Source organism: Platalea leucorodia, assembly GCF_965183815.1.
Source record: "Platalea leucorodia genome assembly, chromosome: 18".
In the NCBI taxonomy this organism is placed as follows: Eukaryota; Metazoa; Chordata; class Aves; order Pelecaniformes; family Threskiornithidae; genus Platalea; species Platalea leucorodia.
Genome location: NC_138840.1, coordinates 9,381,057 through 9,402,017, shown reverse-complemented (window position 1 = coordinate 9,402,017; position 20,961 = coordinate 9,381,057). Strand labels below are relative to the sequence as shown.

Genomic DNA, 20,961 nt, shown 5'->3' with positions numbered 1-20,961 from the left:
GCAGTTCAGCAGCGCCTCTCAACTGGGGCGTGCGTTATCCCCATCGTAGTGACTTACAGCATTGGTCACCATCGTACCTACATGCTGGCTTTACGTCTACAGACACTAAAAATTTCCCTTTAAGTCTTGACTCCAAACCAGTTCATTTCTGCCCTCTGTAGAGGTCACTGAGCAACTACATGCAGAAACGCAGTCATTCAAAACTTAGCGTTGCTGTGCCATAAATGGCAATCGTTATCTATCCGGAGCTTTGGTTTAATTTATCTGCTTATCCCAGTACTCCAGGCAGTGAATTTCCCGCCTCTGACGATGGGAACGGAATTTACAGCTCTCGGGCTTTCCCGTGGAAATTCAAGGCCTCTCACCTCTCCACCAGTCAAACACTAAATCCTCGATTACCCGCTCTTACAGATTTTTGCTTAACTGATTCAAAGAGCTCACAGAAACCATTAATTCTTAGAAAACATACATATACAGATTTTACAACATAGGATAGACATGGGGAATACAACAGAATAGCGAACCAGAAGCAGCATTTCACTCGGCAAAGAGATGAAACACTTCTAGCTAAATGTAGTGCTTATCATGCTTAATTTAGGTATGTTTCAGAAATTCCCCAGTTTAAATCTCAGTCTCCAGCACTACAGCCAGCTTTAACAGGGAAATCCAAGCGTGGGCTCTTGAAATAAAACAGACAAAGCCACCGCAGCGTTCCTGCCTCCCCCAGCACCTCCCTCTCAGCCCCGCACCATCCTGCACGCCCCCCCCCGCAGCGGGCACGGGGCAGGCCCCGCAGGGCGCCCGGGAAGCGCTTTACCGGGCGGGGGGGCGCTCGGCCAGGGTGCGGGGGGAAGCCCCTCGCCCCCAGAAGGGGACGGGGAGAACGGCGATGCGGGTGCAGGGAGGGCAGAGGGGAAGGCGGTTGACCCCGAAGGGGGGGCAACGGCCTGGAAGGCGCAGCCGGACCCCGAGGGGCCGGACCCTGGGGAGCGGGGGAGGCCAGACCCCAGGGTGAGGGGGAGGCCGGTCCCCGGGGGGCAGGGGGAGGCCGGACCCCGGGGTGAGGGGGAGGCCGGACCCCGGGGGGGGGGGGGGGCAGGGGGGAGGCCGAGCTGCCCGGACCGGAGGAGGAATGGTTTCACCGAGGGGAGCAGAGGGAGCGCTGCTGCCCCACGCCGGGGCCCGCCCGGTGGGGCCCGAGGCCCGGCGGCGGAACGGCTCCCGGGCAGCCCCGACCCCCTCACCTGGCTCCGCCGCGCCGCGACCGTTACCGCCGCGGGGGGGGCGTGGCAGAGAAAAGGGGCGTGGCCCCTCCCGCCCCCCTGCCCCGCAGCCTATCGGGGGCGCCGGCCCCGCCCCTGCTCCTCGCTCATTGGCTCTTCCGAACGCTGATTGCCCCGCCTTCTGGCGGAGGAAACTGACCACAGCCGCCACCCGTAGGGCGGGGCCTGGCGGAGCGGCGCCGGCCCGGTCCCTGCGCCTGCGCAGTGCGAGCGCCGCGGCGGCGTGGGGCAGCGGGGCTGGCCCGGCCCGGCCCGGCCCGGCCCGGCTCAGCTCAGCACGGCCCGGCTCAGCACGGCCCGGCCCGGCCCGGCTCAGCACGGCCCGGCTCAGCACGGCCCGCTCCGCTCCGCTCCGCAGTCGGGCCCAGCCCCGCCGTTGCCCCCACATTCCCTTACCCCCGCGGCCCGCACAGGCTCCACCACCCCCTCAGGGCCCCGCGTCCCCCGGGGCCGCCCAGGCTGAGGGGCAGGGCCCCCAGCTCGGCCCCCTCACGCCCGGCTGCCCGCAAGGTCAGCGCTGCGCTGGGTGCCGGCAGCAGAGGGGCCGTGGCGCTGGGCCCTTCGTTATGCCCGGCCACGTCGGGGCTCCTCACGTGTGGCGCGGGGTCACCTTCCCTCCCCGGCTCCGCGGGCAGCGCCCGCCCCGGCTGGAGCAGCGGCCCCGCCGGCAGCGAGGCCTCGCCGGCCATGGGGACCCTCTCCCTGGCGTGGGGGCTGGCGCTGGCCCCCATGGGCTGGGTGCTGCTGCTGGCGGCCACGGCCACCCCGCGATGGCGGGAGCTGCCCGAGCGGCCCGGCTACCCCCGCGACCTCTCCTTCAGCGACGGCCTCTGGGAGAGCTGCGTGGAGGCGCTGGCCCAGCCGGGCCCGGCCTGTCGCGCCCTCCCGGAGGACACGGCCCATTTCTGGCCCATGCGGGTGCTGAGGGCGGCCACCGTGGGCTCGCTGCTGCTGGGGGCCCTGGCGTGGGCCCTGGCCATGCTGGGGGCACGGTGGTGGGCCCCCCCGCCACGGACCAACCTGGTGGCCGCTGCCGGGCTCCTGCTGACGCTGGCGGGTGCCACGTATCTGGGTGCCGCTTCCTACATGGCTCATCGGGTGCTGCAGGAGTTGGCCAGCCCGCAGACCCCCCCAGCAGACCGCTTCCACCTGGGGACGTGTCTCTACCTGGGCTGGAGCGGCGGAGGGGCAGAGGTGCTGGCTGGCGTCTGCCTGGCCACCAGCTTCTGCAGGAAGAGGGGGTTCAGCGGGGAGCCAGCCGCGGCCCCGTACGAGGTGGATTATTGAGGCACTGGGACCAGTTCCTGCCGCGAGCATCACGGGATGATGCCGCTCACTGTGGGGTGGCAGCGGCTCCTCAGCCTCCCGCCGTGGCCGTCCTGCACCCCTGGAAGCCCCTTGGACCATCACTGGCTGGAAGAGGTGGGTCCGTTTCCCACCTTTACCTCTTCACTCCTAATGTTTCACTTGAAAGCAGGCGTTCTTGCCTGTTACTTGATTGTGCTTTAATCCTTCTGCAGGTTTTAGCTCCTGCAGCTGCTGCTGAATAAAGTGTCCCCATACCCAGCCGTAGCTCGTCTGTGAGGGGCCGGGTGGCACAGGGAGGGGCAGGACCTGGCCACCATCTCCAGGCTGACCACCTCTCCTCCCCCTCCTGCCCCTCGTGAGCTGCACAAAGCCCCCAGCGCGCCCCAGCCCTCCCCGGGACACCTTCCCCGCTTCATCGCCCTCCCTGGCCTCGCAGCGCCGTCGGAGCCCGTCCCTGTCCCCCACCCCACGGGTGGGTGCCATCGCCCCCCAGCTGGGCTGGGCGCACGGGGAGAGGGGAGCAGGGCGCAGAGGGACACCACAACCCCGTAGGGATGGTGGCACCTGCCACGGGTAGGGGCTGGCTGTCACCACAGGGATATTAAGCACCAAGGAAAACCACAGCACAGTCAGCCCTCGTCGACACCGTTTTATTTACAGCAGAAGAGACCCTGGCCAGGACGGCTGGCGGCACCACGCCGGCGTGCGTGGTGGGGGCACGGTCCTCCAGGAAAAGGCCCCCGTTGCCAATGTGCAGCCGAGGCAAAAAGTCCTTGAAAAAAGCAAGACCCGCTGCAACATCCCGCCCCAGGGAGGGGGGATGGAGCAGAAGCCAATTCTCCTGCAGCAAGTCCACGCTGGGGGCTGAGTCTTCAAAAATGTCGCCAATCCCCCCGCGCCCCCACCCCAGCACAGGCAGAGCGCCCGCTTTGCTCCCGCGGCACCCTGATTTTTATCGGCAACGATTCGCGCCAGAGAAGTCCCAGTGGGGTGTCAGGGTTCGGCCGCCTCTTCAGGGGGGCTGCACTCGGCCCCGAGCCCCCCGTCGCCGTCCCGGCCCTCCTGCCGTGCCCACCACTCCTGCAGCTCCTGGTACAGCTCCTGGTGCTCTTCCTTCCAGCGTGTGAACTTCTCCGAGGTGAGCGCAGTGTCGCTGAGCAGCTGCTCCAGAGCCTGCAGCTCCACCAGCTTTGCCTGCCGAGAGGAAGGGCACGTTTTGGGGTGGCTGCACAGGGGGCTTTGGGGGCATCAGGGGGCTGCGGGGGTCCCACCTTGAGCGTGCTCTGCAGCGCCCGCACCGCGTGCACCTTCTCGTTGATGCGGGGGTTCTTGTTGCGCCGGACGAAGGACTTGCGGCACTGCTCCTGCGTCAGGAACCGCTGCCGCCCGATGAGGGACACCCCCCCCTGCTTCAGGCACCGCATCAGGCACTCGAGATCCTCCTCGGCGGGGTCTGGGCGAGGAGAGGGGGCACCGTAGGATGGGGGCAGCCCCAAATCCCAGGGGGGGCTGCCCCTGCCCGCGACCCTGCCCCGAGAGTATCCCGACACTACATGGGTGACGCTCAAATACATCCCCACTCGAGTTACCCCCAACACACACACACACACACACACACACAAAAGGGTGGCCCTAACTTTGGTTAAAGGGTGCACACGAGGTGACAGGGTGGCAGATGTCACCCCCCCAGCACCTACCCATGGGCGAGCAGGGCCGGGGGCTGCCCTGGGGGCTGCTGGCTGCGCTGCTGGGCTCGCTGCCGGCCGGGAAGAGCTGCGCTTTCTCTGGGGCGTTTTGCAGCTTCTTCTTTGGCTGGGGAAGAGATGGGGCGGGAGGTGAGACGAGGATCTCCCATCCCCTCCCCGGATCTCCCACAGGGCCACTCACCAAGTCGCAGCCCTGCCTGGGGCACTCGTCATCGGGGTCCTCGGCTTCTGTCTCGCTGTAGCAGTCTGGAGGCCACGGGGGGTGGTGGGAGTGGGAAGCCCCAGGCTGTGCCCCCAGCCCTCCCCAGGGCTGCGCATCGCCCCAGCCCGCCTCTCGGGGAGCGTTTCTCACATTGCCCCCAGATCACGGGCAAAGCTCCCAGCGGTCCCGTGCAGGGGCCGCAGCACCAGGCATGGCCGCCCCAGCGGGACCCCCAGCCTGCGGCTCCCCCCAGGGTCCCCATCTCCCACCCCAGGAAGGGCCCGTTACCTTCCTCCCTGTCTGGGACGGACTGGTGGGCCAGCGCATACTTCGTTTTGGCTGTTATCAGGCGACTGACCCACCTGGGGAAAGAAAGGATGGACAGACAGACAGAGGGTCATGGCCAGCCCGGTGTGGTGGGACCGGCACGGGCTGTCACCAGCTGGTGTGTTACTCACATGCTCAAATCAGCCAGCGTTTCTGCGGCGAAGATGAAGGGCTTGTACCGCTGATGGGAGAGCTGGAACACGCTGGAGGGGGACAAGCCTTTGCTGCTGGGGCTACGCAGCACCGGAGCCAGCCCCGAGCCCCCGTCCGGCCTCCCCTGCGCTGCAGCCCCCCTGTTTCGACCCAGCCCGGGGGTTTGGGCTTTTCCCTGCCGTCGGAGATGCTCCGGTCCTCAGCCCCGGCCCAGATAACACCGATAGCGCAATGCACGTCTTGCTTAGGGCACGGTCTCCCTCATTGCACGACAGCCAGCCCTGCCACACTGCAGGGACCCCACCGGCCCCACAGGGACACCACCATCACCGCAGGGACGTGCAGGTGGGACCCAGCTCATCGGCACGTGCCCTTGGGACAGCATCCTGCCCTCCACCGCCAGCTGGGAGGTCCACGATGAGACAGACCCCACTCACTATTTCTTCTTCTGCTCCCTCGTGCTCTCCAGGTCGTAGGTGGCCACGTTGATGAGACCTGCAGCCTTCTCATCCTGCGAGGGAGAAACGGCCGCGCTCACCGCCCGCCTCGGCTGCCCCAGGTGGGGACCGAGGACACCCAGCATCCCCACTCACGTTGGGGTGGTGGTACCAGTAGAGCGTGTGGCCCTTCAGCACAAACCAGCACCGCTTCCACTTCTGGGCCATGAAGGCCACGTGGTCCTTCTTCTTCAGGAGCCAGCCATCGCAGTCCACCCGGCCCAGGTCCCGGCACGAGACCCGCCGGCGGCTCAGCCTGGTCGCCACTCCTGCTGGCCACAGCGTTGGGGGGGTCAAGAGCAGGGAAGGGGGAGCGGGGGGGAGAGCCTGGGAGAGCCCCCAGCCCCGGCAGGGTCCCGCTCACCTTTTGCTCTGTGTCCCGTCTGGGGGCTGCCCTGGATGGGGAGACAGAGACGAGTGGTTAGGGATCAGGCAGGGAGGCGAGGGCACCGCAGCGTTGGCCGAGCCCCCCTCAAGCAGCACCCAAAGCCCTTTAAGGGCCCCCAACTCGCACACCCCGCAGCAGCAAGCTCAGAGGGGAACCCACCCCAGGCATGGGTGTTTTGCCTCCCGGCTCGGGCAGGACATGAAGTCCTGCGTGTCCCCCACTGATGTCCCCCAGGGCCCCCCTGAGGCTCAGCGCTCCTCTCCCACCAGCTCTCACCTCCCCGGGGAGCCGGCCGGGCTCTCTGCCCTCAGCCCCCGTGGCAGGGGCTGCCGTGGGGCTGAGCTCCGCGGTGCAGGGTCCGGCAGCAGCGAGGGTGCCCGGGGAGCACGGGGTGCCCAGCGGGGTGCCACCCTCCCACGCTGCCTCCTCCTCCGCAGCAGCACCTGTAAACAGCGAGCGGGGCTGCAGCCTCCCATCCCGGGGGAGAGACCGCTCGGTCCCCAAACACCCTCTCCGCTCCCCTCCTACCGCGGCTGGGCAGCGCCCGCAGCTCCCCCACGGCCGCCCCGGGCAGCCTCAAGTCCTGCTCGTCCTCTCCGTCCTCTTCGTCGGAGGCAGGATCTGGCACCGAGTCCAGCCCCGAGTCCGGCCCCGAGTCCAAGTCGGCAGCAGCGCTGGGGGATAAAGGGATCCCTGAGCCGCAAGCCCCCTCGGCCGCCACGGGGGTCCCGCTTTCGGGCTCCAGCCGGCCCCGCACTCGCTTGGGGCACCCGCGGTTCTCCCTGCCCGAGGAGGAGCAGGGCTGGAGGCAACGTGGCGGCGGTGGTTTGACACCGGCTCCACCGGCCTCCGCGTTCCCCAGCAGGGTCCGAGCCCAGCCCAACGCTTCTGCCCGGCTCGCCCGCACTGCCGCCAGTTCCGCGCACGCCTTTCCATTCTGGGAGAGAAGGGTCATGTCTAAATATAGTTTCAACCCCATTAAAACGTTACCAAGTGAATGAATTACAAACACAACCACTTTTTTTTCATTCCTTAGGACTACTGGCAGCTTCCCGGGCTGCTCGCAGGCAGCTGCCACGCTGCCGGCACCTCTCCCCCCAGAACGAGCTGGGAAGGGGCCTCGGGTGCACCCAGACACCTCCGTGCTGGCCGGGCTGGGGGTGTCGGGGGACGGGGCTCACCTGGAGGTCAGGGACACGGGGCTGCCCGGGCACTCGCCGCTCCTGGTGCCGGGGGGATCCGCAGCATCCGAAAATGCTCCTGGGAGCTGCGGAGGGAGCATCAGAGCCAGCCCGCATCCCACCATGGTCGCCCAGGGCTTTAGGGACCACCAATGTGATGGGAGATGTCCGGCTCCAAGCATCCTTGCCTGGTTCCCAGCCCAGGCCAGTGCAGCACTGGAGCTGTACTGGGAGCACTGGGATCACTCACCTGCTGCCTGGGAGAGGGGGGCGAGCCGAGCAGGTCCAGAGGGATCTTCTTCAGCACCAGCGTCACCCCGCTCGCCTTCTCCAGCAGCTTCTTTGCCAGGTTGACGCGCGTCCAACCCACCTGCGCAGACACCCCGGTGAGCCGCAGCCCGGCCTCGCGCTGCCCCGCGGCCGCGTGCGCCCTCCCAGCCCCACGGCTCCCGCATCCTGAAAACCCTTCCCGGCTGCAGCTCCGGCGTCCCCCACATCCTCCCTGGCCACAGATCCACATCCCACGGATCTCCCCGGCCATGGCTCCTGTGTCCTGCAGATTTCCCCAGCCACAGCTCCCATGTCCCCCAAATCCTCCTCCGCAGTGGCTCCCGCATCCCCGAAACCCCCCCGGCAGTGGCTCCTGTGTCCCCCAGACCTTTCTCAGCCGCGGCTCCTGCGTTCTGCGGATCACAGCTCCTGTGTTCCCCCGAATCCTCCCAGCCCCGCAGCTCCACGACCTCACTGCCGAAACCAGCACCACCCTTGAGCCCCGTCCTCCCCGACTCACCACGACCTGCTCGTTGACCTGCACGATCTCGTCTCCGGGTAGGACACGGCCCCCGTGGGCAGCCAGGGCCTGGGGCAGAGGCAGGGTGGGAGCGGGGTGCCCGGCCCCCGCTGCTCGCCGCTCCCCCCCAGCTAATCCGCGCTCGGGAGCTCTCCCGGCTGGGAGGAACCGGGGGGGGTTAACCATTAACCGGCAGCCTGACCTTGCACAGCACCAGCCCGAGCGGCTGGTGGGATCGGGGTGCGGAGGGGGGCTCCCACCCTGGCCCAGGCTGTGCTCACTCGTGGGATGAGTTGCACGGTCTCAGCTGCAGGCAGCCACCCCAAGCTCTGGGCTGGGGAGCGCGGATTAGGGCCCCCAGAGGCTCACAGGATCCAGCCGGATGGGGGGCAGCGGGGACGGGTGGTATTCCCCACGGCAGGCACTAAAAGGGGGTGACTGAGGGACAGGGTGGCATGGGAGGGTGGCAGGCTGGGCAGCCCCCCACTCACCTCCGAGGTGGTCGCAGACACGAAGTGCAGGCAGGAGCTGGTGGAGGTGATCTCGAGGCCCTGGGGGGGCGGGAGGGAGGCGTGAGCAGGGTGCAGGGGGTGTGAGGGGGCAGTGGGGGACGGTGGGGGGCGGTGGGGACTCACCAGCGGGGCGGTGGGGAGCGGCGGGGGGCTCCCCAGGGGGTCAGAGGGCAGCGGCGGGGTGCCAGGGGACGGCGGGGGCCTCTCCCACGGGCTGGGGGGCAGCGTCGGGGTGTCAGGGGATGCTGGGGGGCTCCCCCACAGGCCAGGCGGCAGCGCCGGGGGGTCGGGGGACATCGGGGGGCTGCCCCGCGGGCCGGGGGGCAGCGCCAGCCCCACGCGCTGCAGCACAGCCCTGCAGTCCAGCAGCGCCGGGGGGCTGCAGCCCACGATGCTCTCGCAGATGCCCACGATGTGCTGGCACTGCGGGTGACAGCGGGGGGCTGAGGGGGGCCCTGGCAGCACCGGGCCCCCCATGCCTGCCACCCCCTCCTCACCCAGCGCTTACAATCCGCAGGATCCGGCCGTCCCTCTCAGCCGCGGGACAGTCCTGGGGGGACAAGACGCTGAGCTGAGTGGGACGGGATGGCTCAGCCCCCTCCATCGCGGCTGGGGGGCCCCGCGGGGAACCCCCCTGGACCACATCCCCTCTCACCCCAGCTCTCCCCCCCCCTCCAGCAGGCAGAGCTTTGGGGGACAGGAGAGCAGACGGCTGGCTCCCCACCCAACACCGTGCCCATCACCATGGCCTCGGGGCAGCGCGGCCGCCCTGGGCACCCACCGCCTGCAGCGTCTCCGCCAGCTGGGCGCAGAGCGGGACGATGTCCCGGCTGGCCGAAAAGTCGTTGAGGGTGGAGAAGAGGTACCTGGAGGGGACAGAGAGCTCAGCCCCAGGTGCCGGGGGCACCCAGCACCCACGGGTGCCCTCACCCGCCCCGGACCTGTTGAGCCAGGAGAAGAGCCCCTTGGCAGCCCCGACCAGGTCGACGACGCGGGCCAGGAGGGTGAGGGGGGGCGGCTGGGGGGCAGCGCCCGCCGGCAGCCCCCCCAGCACCAAGCTCTGGGTGCCCTGCGCCAGCTCCCGCAGCCTCTCCGTCAGCGTCCGCAGGCTGGTGCTCGCCAGCCCCGCGTCCTGCGGCGGGGGACACGGATGCCGGGGGATGGGAGGGCAGCGGGCGTCTCCGGGGTGCCCCCACATCCCATCTTCACCCAACCCAGGGTGCCCCTGAATCCCCCCTCCACCCAGCCCGGAGTGCCCCCACATCCTCCCCCTCCAGCCCAGGGTGCCCCCATGTCCCCCCCCTCACCAGCCCAGGGTGCCCCCGTGTCCCCCCCCTCACCAGCCCAGGGTGTCCCCGTGTCCCCTGCCTCCACCAGCCTAGAGTGCCCCTGCGTCCCCCCACCTCCAGCCGAGGGTTTCCCCATTTCCCCCCTCCACCCAGCCCCGGGTGCCCCCCACGTCCCCCCTTCCGCCACGGGAGCCCCGCGGCACCCACGGGTGCCGGCACTCACCAGGGCGCGGAGCTGCTCCACGGCCTCCAGCAGCAGCTCCTGGTGCCCCAGGCGCCACACGCCCAGCGCCTCCAGGGCCCCCGCCGACAGCCCCAGCAGGTCGGGCCCCGCCAGCCCCCAGGCCTCGAAGGGGTACCCCTGCACCGCCGCGTCCAGCCCTGCCCACAGCCCTGCCCTAGCGCCAGCCGGACACCGGGGGGGCCCAGCACCCCCCCGCCGGTGTCCCCGCTGGCCCCCGGCCGGGTGACCCCAGGGGTGACGCCTGGTGCCGGCAGAGCCCTCTCCGTGCAACGAGTTCGCCCGGTCTCAGCCCAGATGGCGGGGATGGCCGGACCCCCACCCCACCCAGATCCAGGGACCGACCCACCCCGGGGACAAGGGGCGAGGGACGGGAAATGGCTGCCACCCCCCCCCGCTGTGCCAGCTCACCCAGATGTCCCCAAGCCAGGGACAACCCGCATCAGACCCCCGCCCCAGGGCCAGCAGCGGGGTCCCCTCCCTGTTGGGGGGCAGCCGGGGCACGGGGAGGCCTCACCTCGGAGCCAGGCGGCCGCCCGCGCAGGGCCCCAGGCGCCCACGGGCTCCATGGCGGCCAGGCCGGAACCGGCGGCGGGAGCGGCTGCTCACCTGCGCCAGGGACGGGCGGCCCCATTGGCGCACCCGCGTGCCGCTCACCACGGCCTCCTGCCGCGCCCGGGGCCGCCCGCCCAGTACGGCCCAGTACGACCCCGCGGGGCGAGGCCCCACCACGCACCCCAGCGAGTCACGGGCCGGACGGTGACGCACGGCTGCCGAAACCCCCGCGGGGAAACGGCACCCGCCCAGGGAACCCTCCCAGCCTCAGTTTCCCCTCAGCTGTCAGATGAGGTGTCCACCCCCAACCACTGCATGCAGCGAGGGCTGAGCCCCAGCAGAACTCATGGCACTAGTGGGTGTCCCCCAGGAGCCGGGTGCCCTGTGGGCACAAGGTTTGGCCCCACAGACCCCCGTGAAAGCCTGGGGGGAGCCCCTGCTCAGCCCCCTCCCCACCGCCTGGGGATTTTGGGGGGTCACACCCTCCCCCAAGGCACAATTCCCAACCCTTCCATTGCCGGTGGGGAAACTGAGGCAGGGGGCAGCCCCTCGGCAGGCCTGCACGCGGGCTGCTCCCTAGCCAAGCCCAGCTCTCCCGCCCCCCCAGATCTGACCCGGGCTGGCGCTGGCCCCCCCGCCAGCGCCTCGGCGCCCGTCTCCCCCCGCCCCGGCGTGTGCGCTTGGGGGAGCAGCGGGCGCTGATCGCGGCTGACAGCTGCTCGGCGCTCGCCGGGTGCGTGCCGCCCGTTCCGAGGGGGCTGCGGGGCCGGCAGGCGGGCAACAGACGCAGACGCCCTCCTCGCGGTGGTCGGGGCAGGGGGTCCCGGGGTTGGGGGGGACCCAGCCCCACTGCTGCTGCTGACCCGTGAGGCCTGATCCTGCTGCTCCCCGCCGCGCCATGATCATCCGCCCCAGACGCTTAACCCCGGGGTACTTCCGTCTGCTCCAGGTAAGGGGCGAGCGGGGTGTGGGGAGCCCACGGGGACCCCCGGACCCTGCCCGCGCTGCCCACCAGGCTGCCGCCCGCGGGAGCCATGCCCGGCCGCACCCCGGCTCCAGGTCAGCAGGGAGGGTGCTGCTGCGGGAGTCCCGCAAGCACTGCATGGGGCACCCCTGGGCGCCCGGGGGGGCCACAAAGCGGCCCCCATCGCCCTTACACCCCAGCTGGGCCCGATGGGGACGTTCAGGGCACGGCCTCAGGTCCCCCGTCCCTGTCGGGGTCTCGCAGCGCTCCCCTCTCCTCTCCTCTCTCCCCCCGCAGATGCAGCTGGCAGCGGGGCGGGGGGCCGAGCCGGGGGGGCGGCTGCTGACCCCCCTGGCCCTGCTGCTGGCGGCCGCCGGGCTCTGCCTCTCCGTCTACAGCACCCGCAGGATGGCCGGCCCCACCAAGGCCCCCCCGGAGCCGTGAGGAGGGGGCTGGCGGGGCCGGGCCCCAGGGGGGTGCCGGGGTCCCCCTGCGCCCGCTGGCCCCCACCCGAGCGGAGCTGCCGCCTGCAGCAACTTCCCAGCTGATCTGCGCCACGTCCAGCCCTTCCCTCCATGCCTGGGCGGTGGGACGCCCCGGGGCCGGGGACACCCCCTCTGTCCCCCTGTCTGCCCCTGCTTTTGGGACCCGGTTCTATGACCGGGATGGAGAACGGAGAAGCCACCTCCCGGCTCCAGAGCTGCCGGCTGAGCCCCTGACCGAGCCACTGCGAGACACCAGGATCCGGCCGCAACAAGACCAGAGGCGGAACGGACAGACAGACGGATGGTGGAGCCGGGTGCGTCCATCTCCATCTTCCCCCCGAAGCAGAGGGGCCCGGGGGGCCCCTTGCACCCCGCTGGCGGCCATGCAGCCCCCTCCCCATCCCTGCAGGGCCGGGCTGGCTGGGAAAGGAGGTCAGCACCGCGCGCCGTTAGGTAACGCGGCGGGGAGGGCTGGGACCGAACCGGCCTCTGCCGCCGCGGGGGGAGACGGGGCCGGGGGCTCAGCGATGCAGCCCGCTGGGATGGGGTCTGCAACCCTCCCGACCCCTCGCACCCACCAAACCCGCGCTGCGGATTTAGTCGCCTCCATCGCCTGGGGGGGACAAATCCAGGCAGGCTGCGTGGAAATAAACCCTTTCCTGCCGAGCACAGCCGCGTTGTTGTGCTGCCTTTCTGCTGCTCCGGCCCAGCGCCCCGGCCCCGGCTCGGCCGGAGGGATGAACCTCCGGCCCGAGGGTTTTGCCGCCGGGGCTGCATCGCGAGACCCGCGGTGGCATCGTCACACAAAGTCCCCCAAGGGCCAGGCAGGCGGAGGCAGGGTCACCGGTGGGATCACAGGAGCATTAGGCTGGTGGACGTGACGGGGAGGCCGGATCACGGCACACACCCCAGCCCTCTAGGAAGACGAAATCACTTGCAGGCCTTGGGTTTTAGGGGACAGGAGCCTCAAAGCGTCCCTGCTGGGTGGACGCCAGCACTCCCCTCTCAGGCCCAAACAGGCAGGGCCGGCACCACAGCGAGCTGCTCGCTACAGACCCAAGTGCTTGACGAAGAGTTCACTCAAGCACATTCCCCCTGAAAAAGCAGCCCTGTATCTGCTACCAGCAGCCAGGAACCCCCTGCCAGGAGGGCGAAGCAGAGGGAGCTTTACCACCCTGCCAGGGCAGGAGCACCGGGATGAGGCTGCTCCTCCGGGCTGGCACAGACGCGGGCAATGCTTCCCTTTGCGTGATCGGGGAGAGCACAACACCGAGAGGTTGCCCTGCACCCCGAGGGGCGGCTGCCGCCCTCCAGCCAGGCCCTGGGTCACACTCACAGAGAGCTCTCGACATGGCCAGCCTGTTGGTCGACATATTTTAATGGACGAGTCACTGGGGTCAACCTCTGACCCAAGGAGAGAGGCCTAAAACCACTCTAAAAGCAAAGAGACGAGCGCACAGGCACGCCAGCGCTTCGGGAACGAGCGGCTTGCCCCTTCCCCGAGGAGGAGGGCACGCAGCGAGGGCACCCGGGGCCTCGCTGGCTCCTTCTCCTCGTTAGCGCTCCGGCGAGGAGGGCTGCCAGAGCAGCGGTGCCTTTGCTCGCTGGCGGGCTGCGCTGCGGCATGTTTTTCTCACAAAGCTGAGGACAAAGACGCCTTTACGGAGCCGCCCGGCCCCTCAGTCCACGCTCAGCTGGACGCCTCCATCTCGGTGACCTCCTCGAGCGGCTGGGTCTGCACTTCCACCTTCTTTGGGGGGATGTAGGAGCCCATCCCGGCGGCGCGCTCTGCCTCCTCCTGCGTGTACGGTGCCTCCCGCAGCTGCTTCAGCCTGCGGGGAAGGCAGAGAGGAGGGCTGAAGCCTTCCTGCCCGGCTCCTCAAAACGCGACCGGCCCTGAGCTGCCACTGCCACCCGCCTCACCCCGAAGAAGCCGGGGCAGGGGGCCGCAGCCCGCTCCGGGGCAGGGCACGGGCCCACGGGGCGGCTCGGGGCCCCGCTCGGGCCCCCTTACCTCTTCTTGTGCACCTTGGACCTGAAATGCTCCTTCATGCTGGTCAGGTCCACGAAGTAGCGCCTGGGGGGTCGAGAGGCTGGGGGTCAGTGGGCCCCGAGATGGGAGTGGGGCTGGGGAGAGCCCTCCCGAGGGGCCGGGGTCCCCCCACACCCCTGGGGCCGGGGTCCCCCGAGACCAGGACAAGACCCCTCGCGGGGGGTGAGAGCCCCGCTCGCTGGGACCAGCCCCCCCCCCAGGAGCCAGGGACCCCCTCCGGACCAGGACAACCCCTCCCAGGGGCCAGGGACCCCCCCCAGCACCAGGGCAACCCCCAGCACCAGGAACCCCCCAGCACCAGGGACTCCCCAGCACCAGGGCGAGCCCCCCCAAGGGCTGGAGCCCTCCCTCCCCAGCCCCCTCCTCCGACCGGGACCCCCCCCCGGTGCGGGGACCCCCCCCGACCCCCGTACGCGCAGTGCAGGCAGTAGAACTGGGCGCAGCCCGGCAGGTCGGGGTCGGGCTCCTGCCGCAGCAGCCGAGCAGCGTTCTCGGGCTGCAGGTCGCCGTGGATCTCGTCCAGGTCGCGGCGGCGTCGCTTCGTCTTCAACTGCCGGGCCAGCGAGTGCGCCCGGTGGGCGCCGGTGCGGCGGCCATTGCGCGGCGACATGGCGGAACCGCGCCGGCACCGGGCTCCGCAGTGCGCAGGCGCAGGCGGTTGCAGGCCCCGCCCACGGAGCGGCAGACTCCGCCCACGACGCGGGAGACCACGCCCATGGAGCATCAGGCCACGCCCCCTCCCCCGCTCAGCCCCCGTAGCCACCCCGGGCCAGCGAATGCCCTCGGGGCACAGCCACGGCCCCGAGGGACCCCAGCGCCCGGCGGCGGCCGTCCCCAGGCTGTCCCCGCAGCGGGGCACAGCGCCTGGCCTCGGGGTCCGGACCTCGGGGCCTGCGCTGCCCCGGTCACTGCTGCGATGAGCTGGGGAGGGCTCAGCGCACCCTGTCCCGGCACCGATCACGTTTCCTTCCCCCGGGTGGTCCATTATGGACGGGGACCCACGGCGGGGGGAGCGCCCAGCCCCAGCCCCTGCCCCGCTCTGCAGGCTCGGGGCGGCCCCGGCCCTGGGGGGCCCCTGTGAGCGAGGGGCACTGGGGGGCTGGGGCGGGGGGGAGGTTTGGGGGTGGCCGGAGCAGCCGCCCCCGCGTTGCCCCCGCTCAGGCCGGGCTCAGGTTCCCCTTTGTGCATTGGAAGCGGCCCCTGAAACTTTAATGAAGCCACCGGATCGCCGGGGCGGCGCGGGGGGGCCTGGCCCCGCACCCGCCCGCTCCCCGCACGCCTGCCAGCTCCCGGCCGCGCTGAGCCCCTCGCCATGACCCAGGCCTTCTGGCGGCTCTACAAGGCCAAAGTGCTGCAGACCCTGGGGGGGGCGCGGGCGGACGGGGCGCTGCAGGAGGAGGTGGGACGGGGGTACCGGTACGGCTGGGGCCCCCCGAAGCGGGGTGGCCAACCTCCCTGCCCTCCCCCTGCCTGCACCCCTGCCCTCACCTGGGGGCTTCGTTGCAGGGAGACCCCCCCGAGCTGATGGAGACGGCCGAGCCCCCCACGCTGACGGAGGAGGGACCCAGCCCCGTGTCCCAGCTGGCGCGGAAGGTGAGGAGGGGGCCGGGGGAAGCGGGGGGCCGGGGCGGCTGCGGGGACCCGGAGGTCCCCGGTGAGCCCGGTGCTGCCTCCCCTGCAGGTGCAGGGGGTGGGTGCCCGGGGCTGGCAGACGCTTTCGTCCCTCTTCGCCCGTGAGGACGAGCACCAGCTGCTCAGCCCGGAGCCCTGCGCAGACCAGTAAGTTGCAGCTCGGTGGGGGGGACCCCAGAGCCTGGATCCGGCGCCCGGGAGCTGCTGAGCCCCCGCATCCCCCTGTCCCATCGCCTGCATCCCCCTCCCCTGCCTGTACCCACGGGGCTGGGGAGCAGCAGGAGGAGTCGGCGTGGAGAGGAGATGTGGGGGGCTTGGGGGTCCCAGTCCTGGCCACTGTGGGACCCGGTGAGAAGGGTCCCCAGCCCGACGTCGCCGTCCCCGCTCTCTCCCCAGCCCGCTGGCCGCCTCGCCGCCCGAGCCACCGCCCTCCGAGCAGGCACCCGGCTTTTGGGATCTCTTTGCTACCAAGTGGCAGCAGGCATCGGGGCTGGAGAAGGGGGTGCCCCCCCCGGAGCCGGGCGAGAGCCCCGGGGAGCCGCCAGGCGACGATGGCAGCGACCTGCGGGAGCCAGAGGAAGGGGCCTTCCGCTGGGGCTTCCTGGCCGGCAAACTGGCCGAAATCCGGAATAAAAATGCCCCGAAGGGCAACTAGAGGAGGAGGCGCCGGCCGGACTCCAGCAGCGCGGGCGAACCCCCACCGCTGGCAGGCAGCCCCCTGCCCACGCCGGGTGGCTCCGCGGTGGGGTTCGGTGATGTGTCTGCACTAAAGACCCCGAGGCACCCCTTTCCCCGAGCCCTGCCTGGTGCCTTCTTCACCCTCGCCCCCGCCCTGGCAGCCCCGTTGCCCCCGGAGCAGCACGGCCCCGTGGTGGGGATGGGGATGGGGATGGGGAGCTGCCACCCCCAGTCCCGAAGCATCCCCCACCGTCCTGGGCTCTGCCCGCCCGAACCACACACACCGCCAGGCTAGAAAACAAAATACCAGGTTTATTGAGCGCTGCTCGGGCCCCAGCAGCCCCGTGTTCAGGGAGGAGGGAGCTGCGGGCGGGCGCTGGCCGTGGCGGGGGGCTCAGGCGCTGCCCACCCCCCAGCCTGCAGCCGGGGCAGGACAGCAGTCGCCAAGGGGGCTGCAGCCCCGTCCCACCGCCCTGGGCTGGAGAGAGGGAGGATGGAGAAGAGGGGCCGCAGTGGGGGGCAGCCGCCTGCTAGACCCCGGGGCCAGGGAGAGACTCACCCAAGGGAGCCCCCTCCCCGCCTGCCCCTCAGGTGCCCCCGCTGCCCTCAGCACCGCGTCCAGGGTAGACCTGGTGGCCCTCCCGGCCAGCAGCAGCCCCACGGTGGTGGGACCGAGGATGCCACCAGTCCATGGGCCACATCCAGCGAGGGCAAGGGGCCACATCCAGCCAGTGGGACCCACATGGGTGTCCCCGTCCCCCGCTCAGACGGTGGACTCCTTGGCAGCCGCCCAGGCTCGCTGGCAGCCGTAGAGCCACTTGATAACGCGGGCATTGCGCTCCACCACCGAGACGGCAGAGCCCAGCCGGGTGTCCGGCTCCTCCTCGCCCGGCCCCGCGTCCCCCTCGCTGCCCTCCGAGGCCTGCCCGGGCTCCGACTCACAGGATCCGGGGAGCCGAGCCGAGGCGTTGTCCCAGCCCGCCGGCCCGAACCGCTCCCGCCCCAGCAGCTCCACCAGCGCCCGGTCCAGCCCGCAGTAGTTGAAGAATCGCTCCTTCTCCGAGAGCGGCAGGGAGACGCGCAGAGCCAGCGCCTGCTTGCTGGGGGGCTGGGGGGGCTGCGCCACCGGGCTGCTGGGCAGAGGGAAGATGCCACCACTGCCACCGCCGCTGCCGGCACCGGGCGTCCGCACCTCCTCCTTCTCCATGGGCACCCACAGCATGGCGGTCTCGGGGCTCTGGGGGGCTGGTGGCCCCTCATCCAGCCCCCTGGCTGGGGGGGAGCTGGGGGGCTTGTCTCTGAGGGGTCCCTGGAAGAGGCGTCGCACCAGCCCGGAGCCCTTGGCGTTCTCCTTGTCCCCCCCCGGGCAGTCCCGCTTCTGCCGGTAGATGATGAGGGAGTCAGGTCTCAGCAGGCGCCTGCCGCCGGCCCGGCGCGACACGGGGGACTGGGGGCACGGCAGCTTCCGGGGGCCTTCCCGGCCCAGCTCCGAGCCCTGACACAACTCATTGCACTGCTGACGGGCGAGGAGGCGCCGGCCGCGGGGGGAGAGCCGGGGCGAGCAGCCCCGCAGCGCCGGCTCCTGCCGGCTGTTGATGACCTGCTGGGATTTGACGTATTTGGCCTTGTCGGCCTCCAGCCGCTCCACGGCGCTGGGCACGCGGCCCCCGCCGCCCCCCGGCTCCCGCAGGCACTCGGGGCCCCGGTTCAGCCAGGCCAGGGGGGAGCCGCGGCCGGGGGTCGCGAGGCGCAGGTTGCTGGAGGCACAGACGGCGAGAGGGGGGCTGCCCAGGGGCACCATCGTCCCCCAGCCCCGAAACGGCAGCCCTGGTCGCTCTGCTCCCCGGCGGGTGGCGGCAGGGGGTCCGGTGCTGCGGCCGGGGAGGCTCCCAAAGCGTCGCTTGGCTCCTGAACTCGGCCCTGGGAGGAGAGGGGAGGGACGGGGTTGGAACCGAGGGTGCAGCAGTGGCAGGAGAGGACAGGGGGCGAAGCGGAGCCAGGGGTCCCCCCGATCCCACCCCACGCGTGGCAGGGCAGCGCTGCCCTCAGCCAAGCAGGCAGGCAGCAGGCAGCGAGCCCTGCCAGCCCAGGCAGGAACAGTCCGCCGGCAGGAAGAGAGAAGCGCCGAGCATCCGCCGGCTTCACCCGCATCCCAGGAGCGGCTTCCAACAGGAAAAAATACCGGAGCTGGTCGCCTTATCTTTCCAAGCGCAGGGAGAGCAGAACAAAGCCCGTGCGCAGGAGAGCTGGCGAGCTGCCCCGGCCGGGCCCATGCATGATGGCAGCGGGGCAGGGGGACGTTTCGGGGTCCCCATGCCGTGCTCCCTGCAGCCAGGCTGAGCTCGGCTGCCGGGGAGGGAAGGTACCTCTCCTGCTCGATGCGTGGGGGGCATGGAGCAAAGGGGCTTTTATCAGCCTTGGGGTGCGATGGCTCTTGCTGAGCCATACCCGAGCATCCATGCGGGACCGGGGCTGTGAATTTGGTGGTGAAGGCGGGTGGCAGGGGAGGGGGTCTGGAGCCAGAGCCGGGGGCTGTAAACGCCCGAAGCAGATGGTTTCGCTGAGCAGAAGAGACCCGAACGGCCGTGAAGAGCCGCCGCATCGCCAGCGGCTGACCCAGCTCCGCAGCCTCCCCAGGTGACAGCAGGGACATGGGGCCGGGCAGAGCAGGGCTCAATACAGAGCAAACGGCCCGGGAGCCCTCTGCCCACGCACCTCCACGCACACAGCCCACGGGCTCCGACACCGCATCCACCCCGGTGTACAGATGGGGAAACTGAGGCACGCGGTTTGGGATGAGCTCCCCAGCTGCCCCCGGCGCGGGGCAGAGCTTCGTGGGGGTCCCATCGCTGGCTTTGCCCCGGCAGAGCCAGGGTGCCCAGGATGCGACTGCCCAGTGCCGCTGCCAGGATCCGTGCCCGGCTGCTGGGCTCAGCGGGTGGAGGATGCTCTTGCTCACCTGAGCCCACGCAGGGATGCAGGGATGGGATGCAGCGATGCGCCGATGGGATGCAGGGATGCTCCTGTCTCACTCAGCTCCTGTCCCTCTGGCTGCCGGCAGCAAACTGAGCCCAGAGCCGGCAGAAGCCTCATATAGCGGGTGAGGAAGAGGAAGAGCCACCTTGTTAACCCCTGCCAGCCCAGCTCCGTCAGCAGGAGTCGGCCCTGTGCCCCCCCTGCCCCAGCCACAGCCTTCACAGCCGGGGCTCTGCCCCTGCCCGGCCAGCATTAACCCACCTTAACACCTCTGCCAGCTCTCCTCCTCCCTCCTCCTCTTCATGGGAGCCTGGCCAGGATTTCGGGATCCGCAGCAGAGATCCCTGCCTCCTCCCAGGCAGGACTGAGTCTCTCTGTCCTCCCAGCACATGGGGCATCAGGAATGGGACAGGGAAACCATGCCCACGCCGGCAGCTTCTCCTTCGACACCCCCCAGATGGTGGGTGCAGCTCAGGAGCAGGAGCCCACCGCGATCCCCTTCCCCAGGATCCTGCCCCAGCCAGCGCGGGAGAAGGAGGGAGGAAGGGTCCTTCTGGCACCTTCTCGGCTGGTGGCGAAAGGGTCAACGCCAGCCCCCAGCCAGGCCGGATCCTGCCTCCACTTCCCGCCGGGAAGGGCTGTAAATCGCAGGAAGCCACAACGGGCTGGAGCTGGCCCAGGGGTTATTTTTACCGCTGCCCTCTCCCCTTCCCGAGGGCTGAGCGCTGCGTGGGGGCAGCCCCCGGCCCCCCTCCATCCCCGGGGGCTGCGAAGGTGGCACCGCAGCGGGCGGGGGGAGGACACGCTGCACCCTAAGCTTGGCTCCCAGCCCCTTGGAGCAGGGCTGGAAAAGCCCCCAGTGCTCCCTGGGGACGTGCCAGCTCCCTCCATCCATCTCCCAGCCGGAGGGGACCCGCCGCTCCCGCCGTCCCTCCCCACCCCTGGATGGGAGCTGGGGCACAGCCCAGGCTGCCTGCAGGGACCCGGGGACCAGGAGGCTCCAGCGGGGACAAAGCCGTGGCATTCGGCCCAGGACCCGCAGGCCAGGGCGCTCTGTCCCCGGACGAGAGGGGACCCGGCCCCGAGCGCTGCTGGCCCCCACCCCAGTTCCTTCCTCCAGTGCCGCTGCTGGGGAGCCAGTGCCGGGAACCAGGGCCGGGGCCGTGTCCAGCACCTCCCTGCGCGACGGCACCGGTGCCAGGAAGGGGCTGGAGCCAGCGCCCCTGGGCTGATGAAAACAGAGGCTGAGCAGGATGAGAGGGGCCAGGGCTCGTCTGAGCTCTGCCAGCACCGGAAAAAATCCCGGTGAAAGCGAGGAAGGAACAAACCACCTATCCTCTTCTCAGAAACCTGGAGAGGAGCAACGCAGGCAGCCGGGCTCCCAGCAGCGCTCAGGCGCTGTGTGCAGGATGCGGCCGGGCTGGAACAAACCCGACCGTCTCCAGAGGAAGATGGGGAAAAGGATGGGAGCGAGGGACAGAGAAACCCGCAGCAGCCCTGGGATCTGCCCCCAGGAAGAGAGCACCTGGGTTCCCAGCCGACAGGACCTTGTTTTTAACTCCAGGCAACGTGAATCACTGTTTATTAGGACAGGGTTTATTTTCCGAGCTGGAATAGCAGCAGCCGTTCCGGTAAAGCCACGAGTGAGTAAGAGCAGCCTTTGATTCACCTTTCTCCGGCTGACGGGGGTGTTCCGGGGGAGGCCCCTGCCCTGAAGCGCGGCAGACGGAGCCGCCGTCCG

At 70.2% G+C, this 20,961-nt stretch overlaps 5 protein-coding genes across 5 annotated transcripts; 2 read left to right on the top strand and 3 right to left on the bottom strand.

Annotated features, from left to right (window-relative positions):
- Nucleotides 1–1,970: 1,970 nt before the first annotated feature.
- On the top strand, nt 1,971–2,570 carry LOC309598811 (claudin-19-like; the record flags this gene model as incomplete). The annotated part of the gene is made up of 1 exon (XM_082329755.1): nt 1,971–2,570. The coding sequence occupies one exon, from the start codon at nt 1,971–1,973 to the stop codon at nt 2,568–2,570; it is 600 nt and encodes a 199-aa protein (XP_082185881.1).
- Nucleotides 2,571–3,316: 746 nt separating this feature from the next.
- Nucleotides 3,317–10,446, bottom strand: CNKSR1 (connector enhancer of kinase suppressor of Ras 1; the record flags this gene model as incomplete). Its single annotated transcript, XM_082329754.1, has 21 exons — nt 3,317–3,785; nt 3,863–4,044; nt 4,289–4,403; nt 4,479–4,543; nt 4,788–4,861; nt 4,958–5,029; nt 5,417–5,490; nt 5,573–5,745; nt 5,841–5,871; nt 6,141–6,307; nt 6,393–6,538; nt 7,046–7,131; nt 7,296–7,415; nt 7,836–7,904; nt 8,327–8,386; nt 8,471–8,770; nt 8,856–8,897; nt 9,129–9,213; nt 9,289–9,479; nt 9,860–10,017; nt 10,395–10,446. The coding sequence occupies 21 exons, from the start codon at nt 10,444–10,446 to the stop codon at nt 3,585–3,587; spliced, it is 2,463 nt and encodes an 820-aa protein (XP_082185880.1). The 3' UTR covers nt 3,317–3,584.
- A 2,786-nt stretch (nt 10,447–13,232) lies between these two features.
- Nucleotides 13,233–14,573, bottom strand: ZNF593 (zinc finger protein 593). The gene is made up of 3 exons (XM_082329633.1): nt 14,348–14,573; nt 13,896–13,958; nt 13,233–13,713 (listed from the first exon to the last, which is right to left on the bottom strand). Exons 1-3 carry the CDS (start codon nt 14,542–14,544, stop codon nt 13,572–13,574), a joined length of 402 nt encoding a protein of 133 aa, XP_082185759.1. The 5' UTR covers nt 14,545–14,573; the 3' UTR covers nt 13,233–13,571.
- A 673-nt stretch (nt 14,574–15,246) lies between these two features.
- Nucleotides 15,247–16,221, top strand: LOC309598754 (uncharacterized protein C1orf232; the record flags this gene model as incomplete). Its single annotated transcript, XM_082329627.1, has 4 exons — nt 15,247–15,333; nt 15,441–15,527; nt 15,616–15,713; nt 15,963–16,221. 4 exons carry the CDS (start codon nt 15,247–15,249, stop codon nt 16,219–16,221), a joined length of 531 nt encoding a protein of 176 aa, XP_082185753.1.
- A 315-nt stretch (nt 16,222–16,536) lies between these two features.
- Nucleotides 16,537–20,849, bottom strand: FAM110D (family with sequence similarity 110 member D). Its single transcript, XM_082329618.1, has 2 exons — nt 19,204–20,849; nt 16,537–18,164 (listed from the first exon to the last, which is right to left on the bottom strand). The coding sequence occupies exon 2, from the start codon at nt 18,043–18,045 to the stop codon at nt 17,008–17,010; it is 1,038 nt and encodes a 345-aa protein (XP_082185744.1). The 5' UTR covers nt 18,046–18,164; nt 19,204–20,849; the 3' UTR covers nt 16,537–17,007.
- Nucleotides 20,850–20,961: the final 112 nt, after the last annotated feature.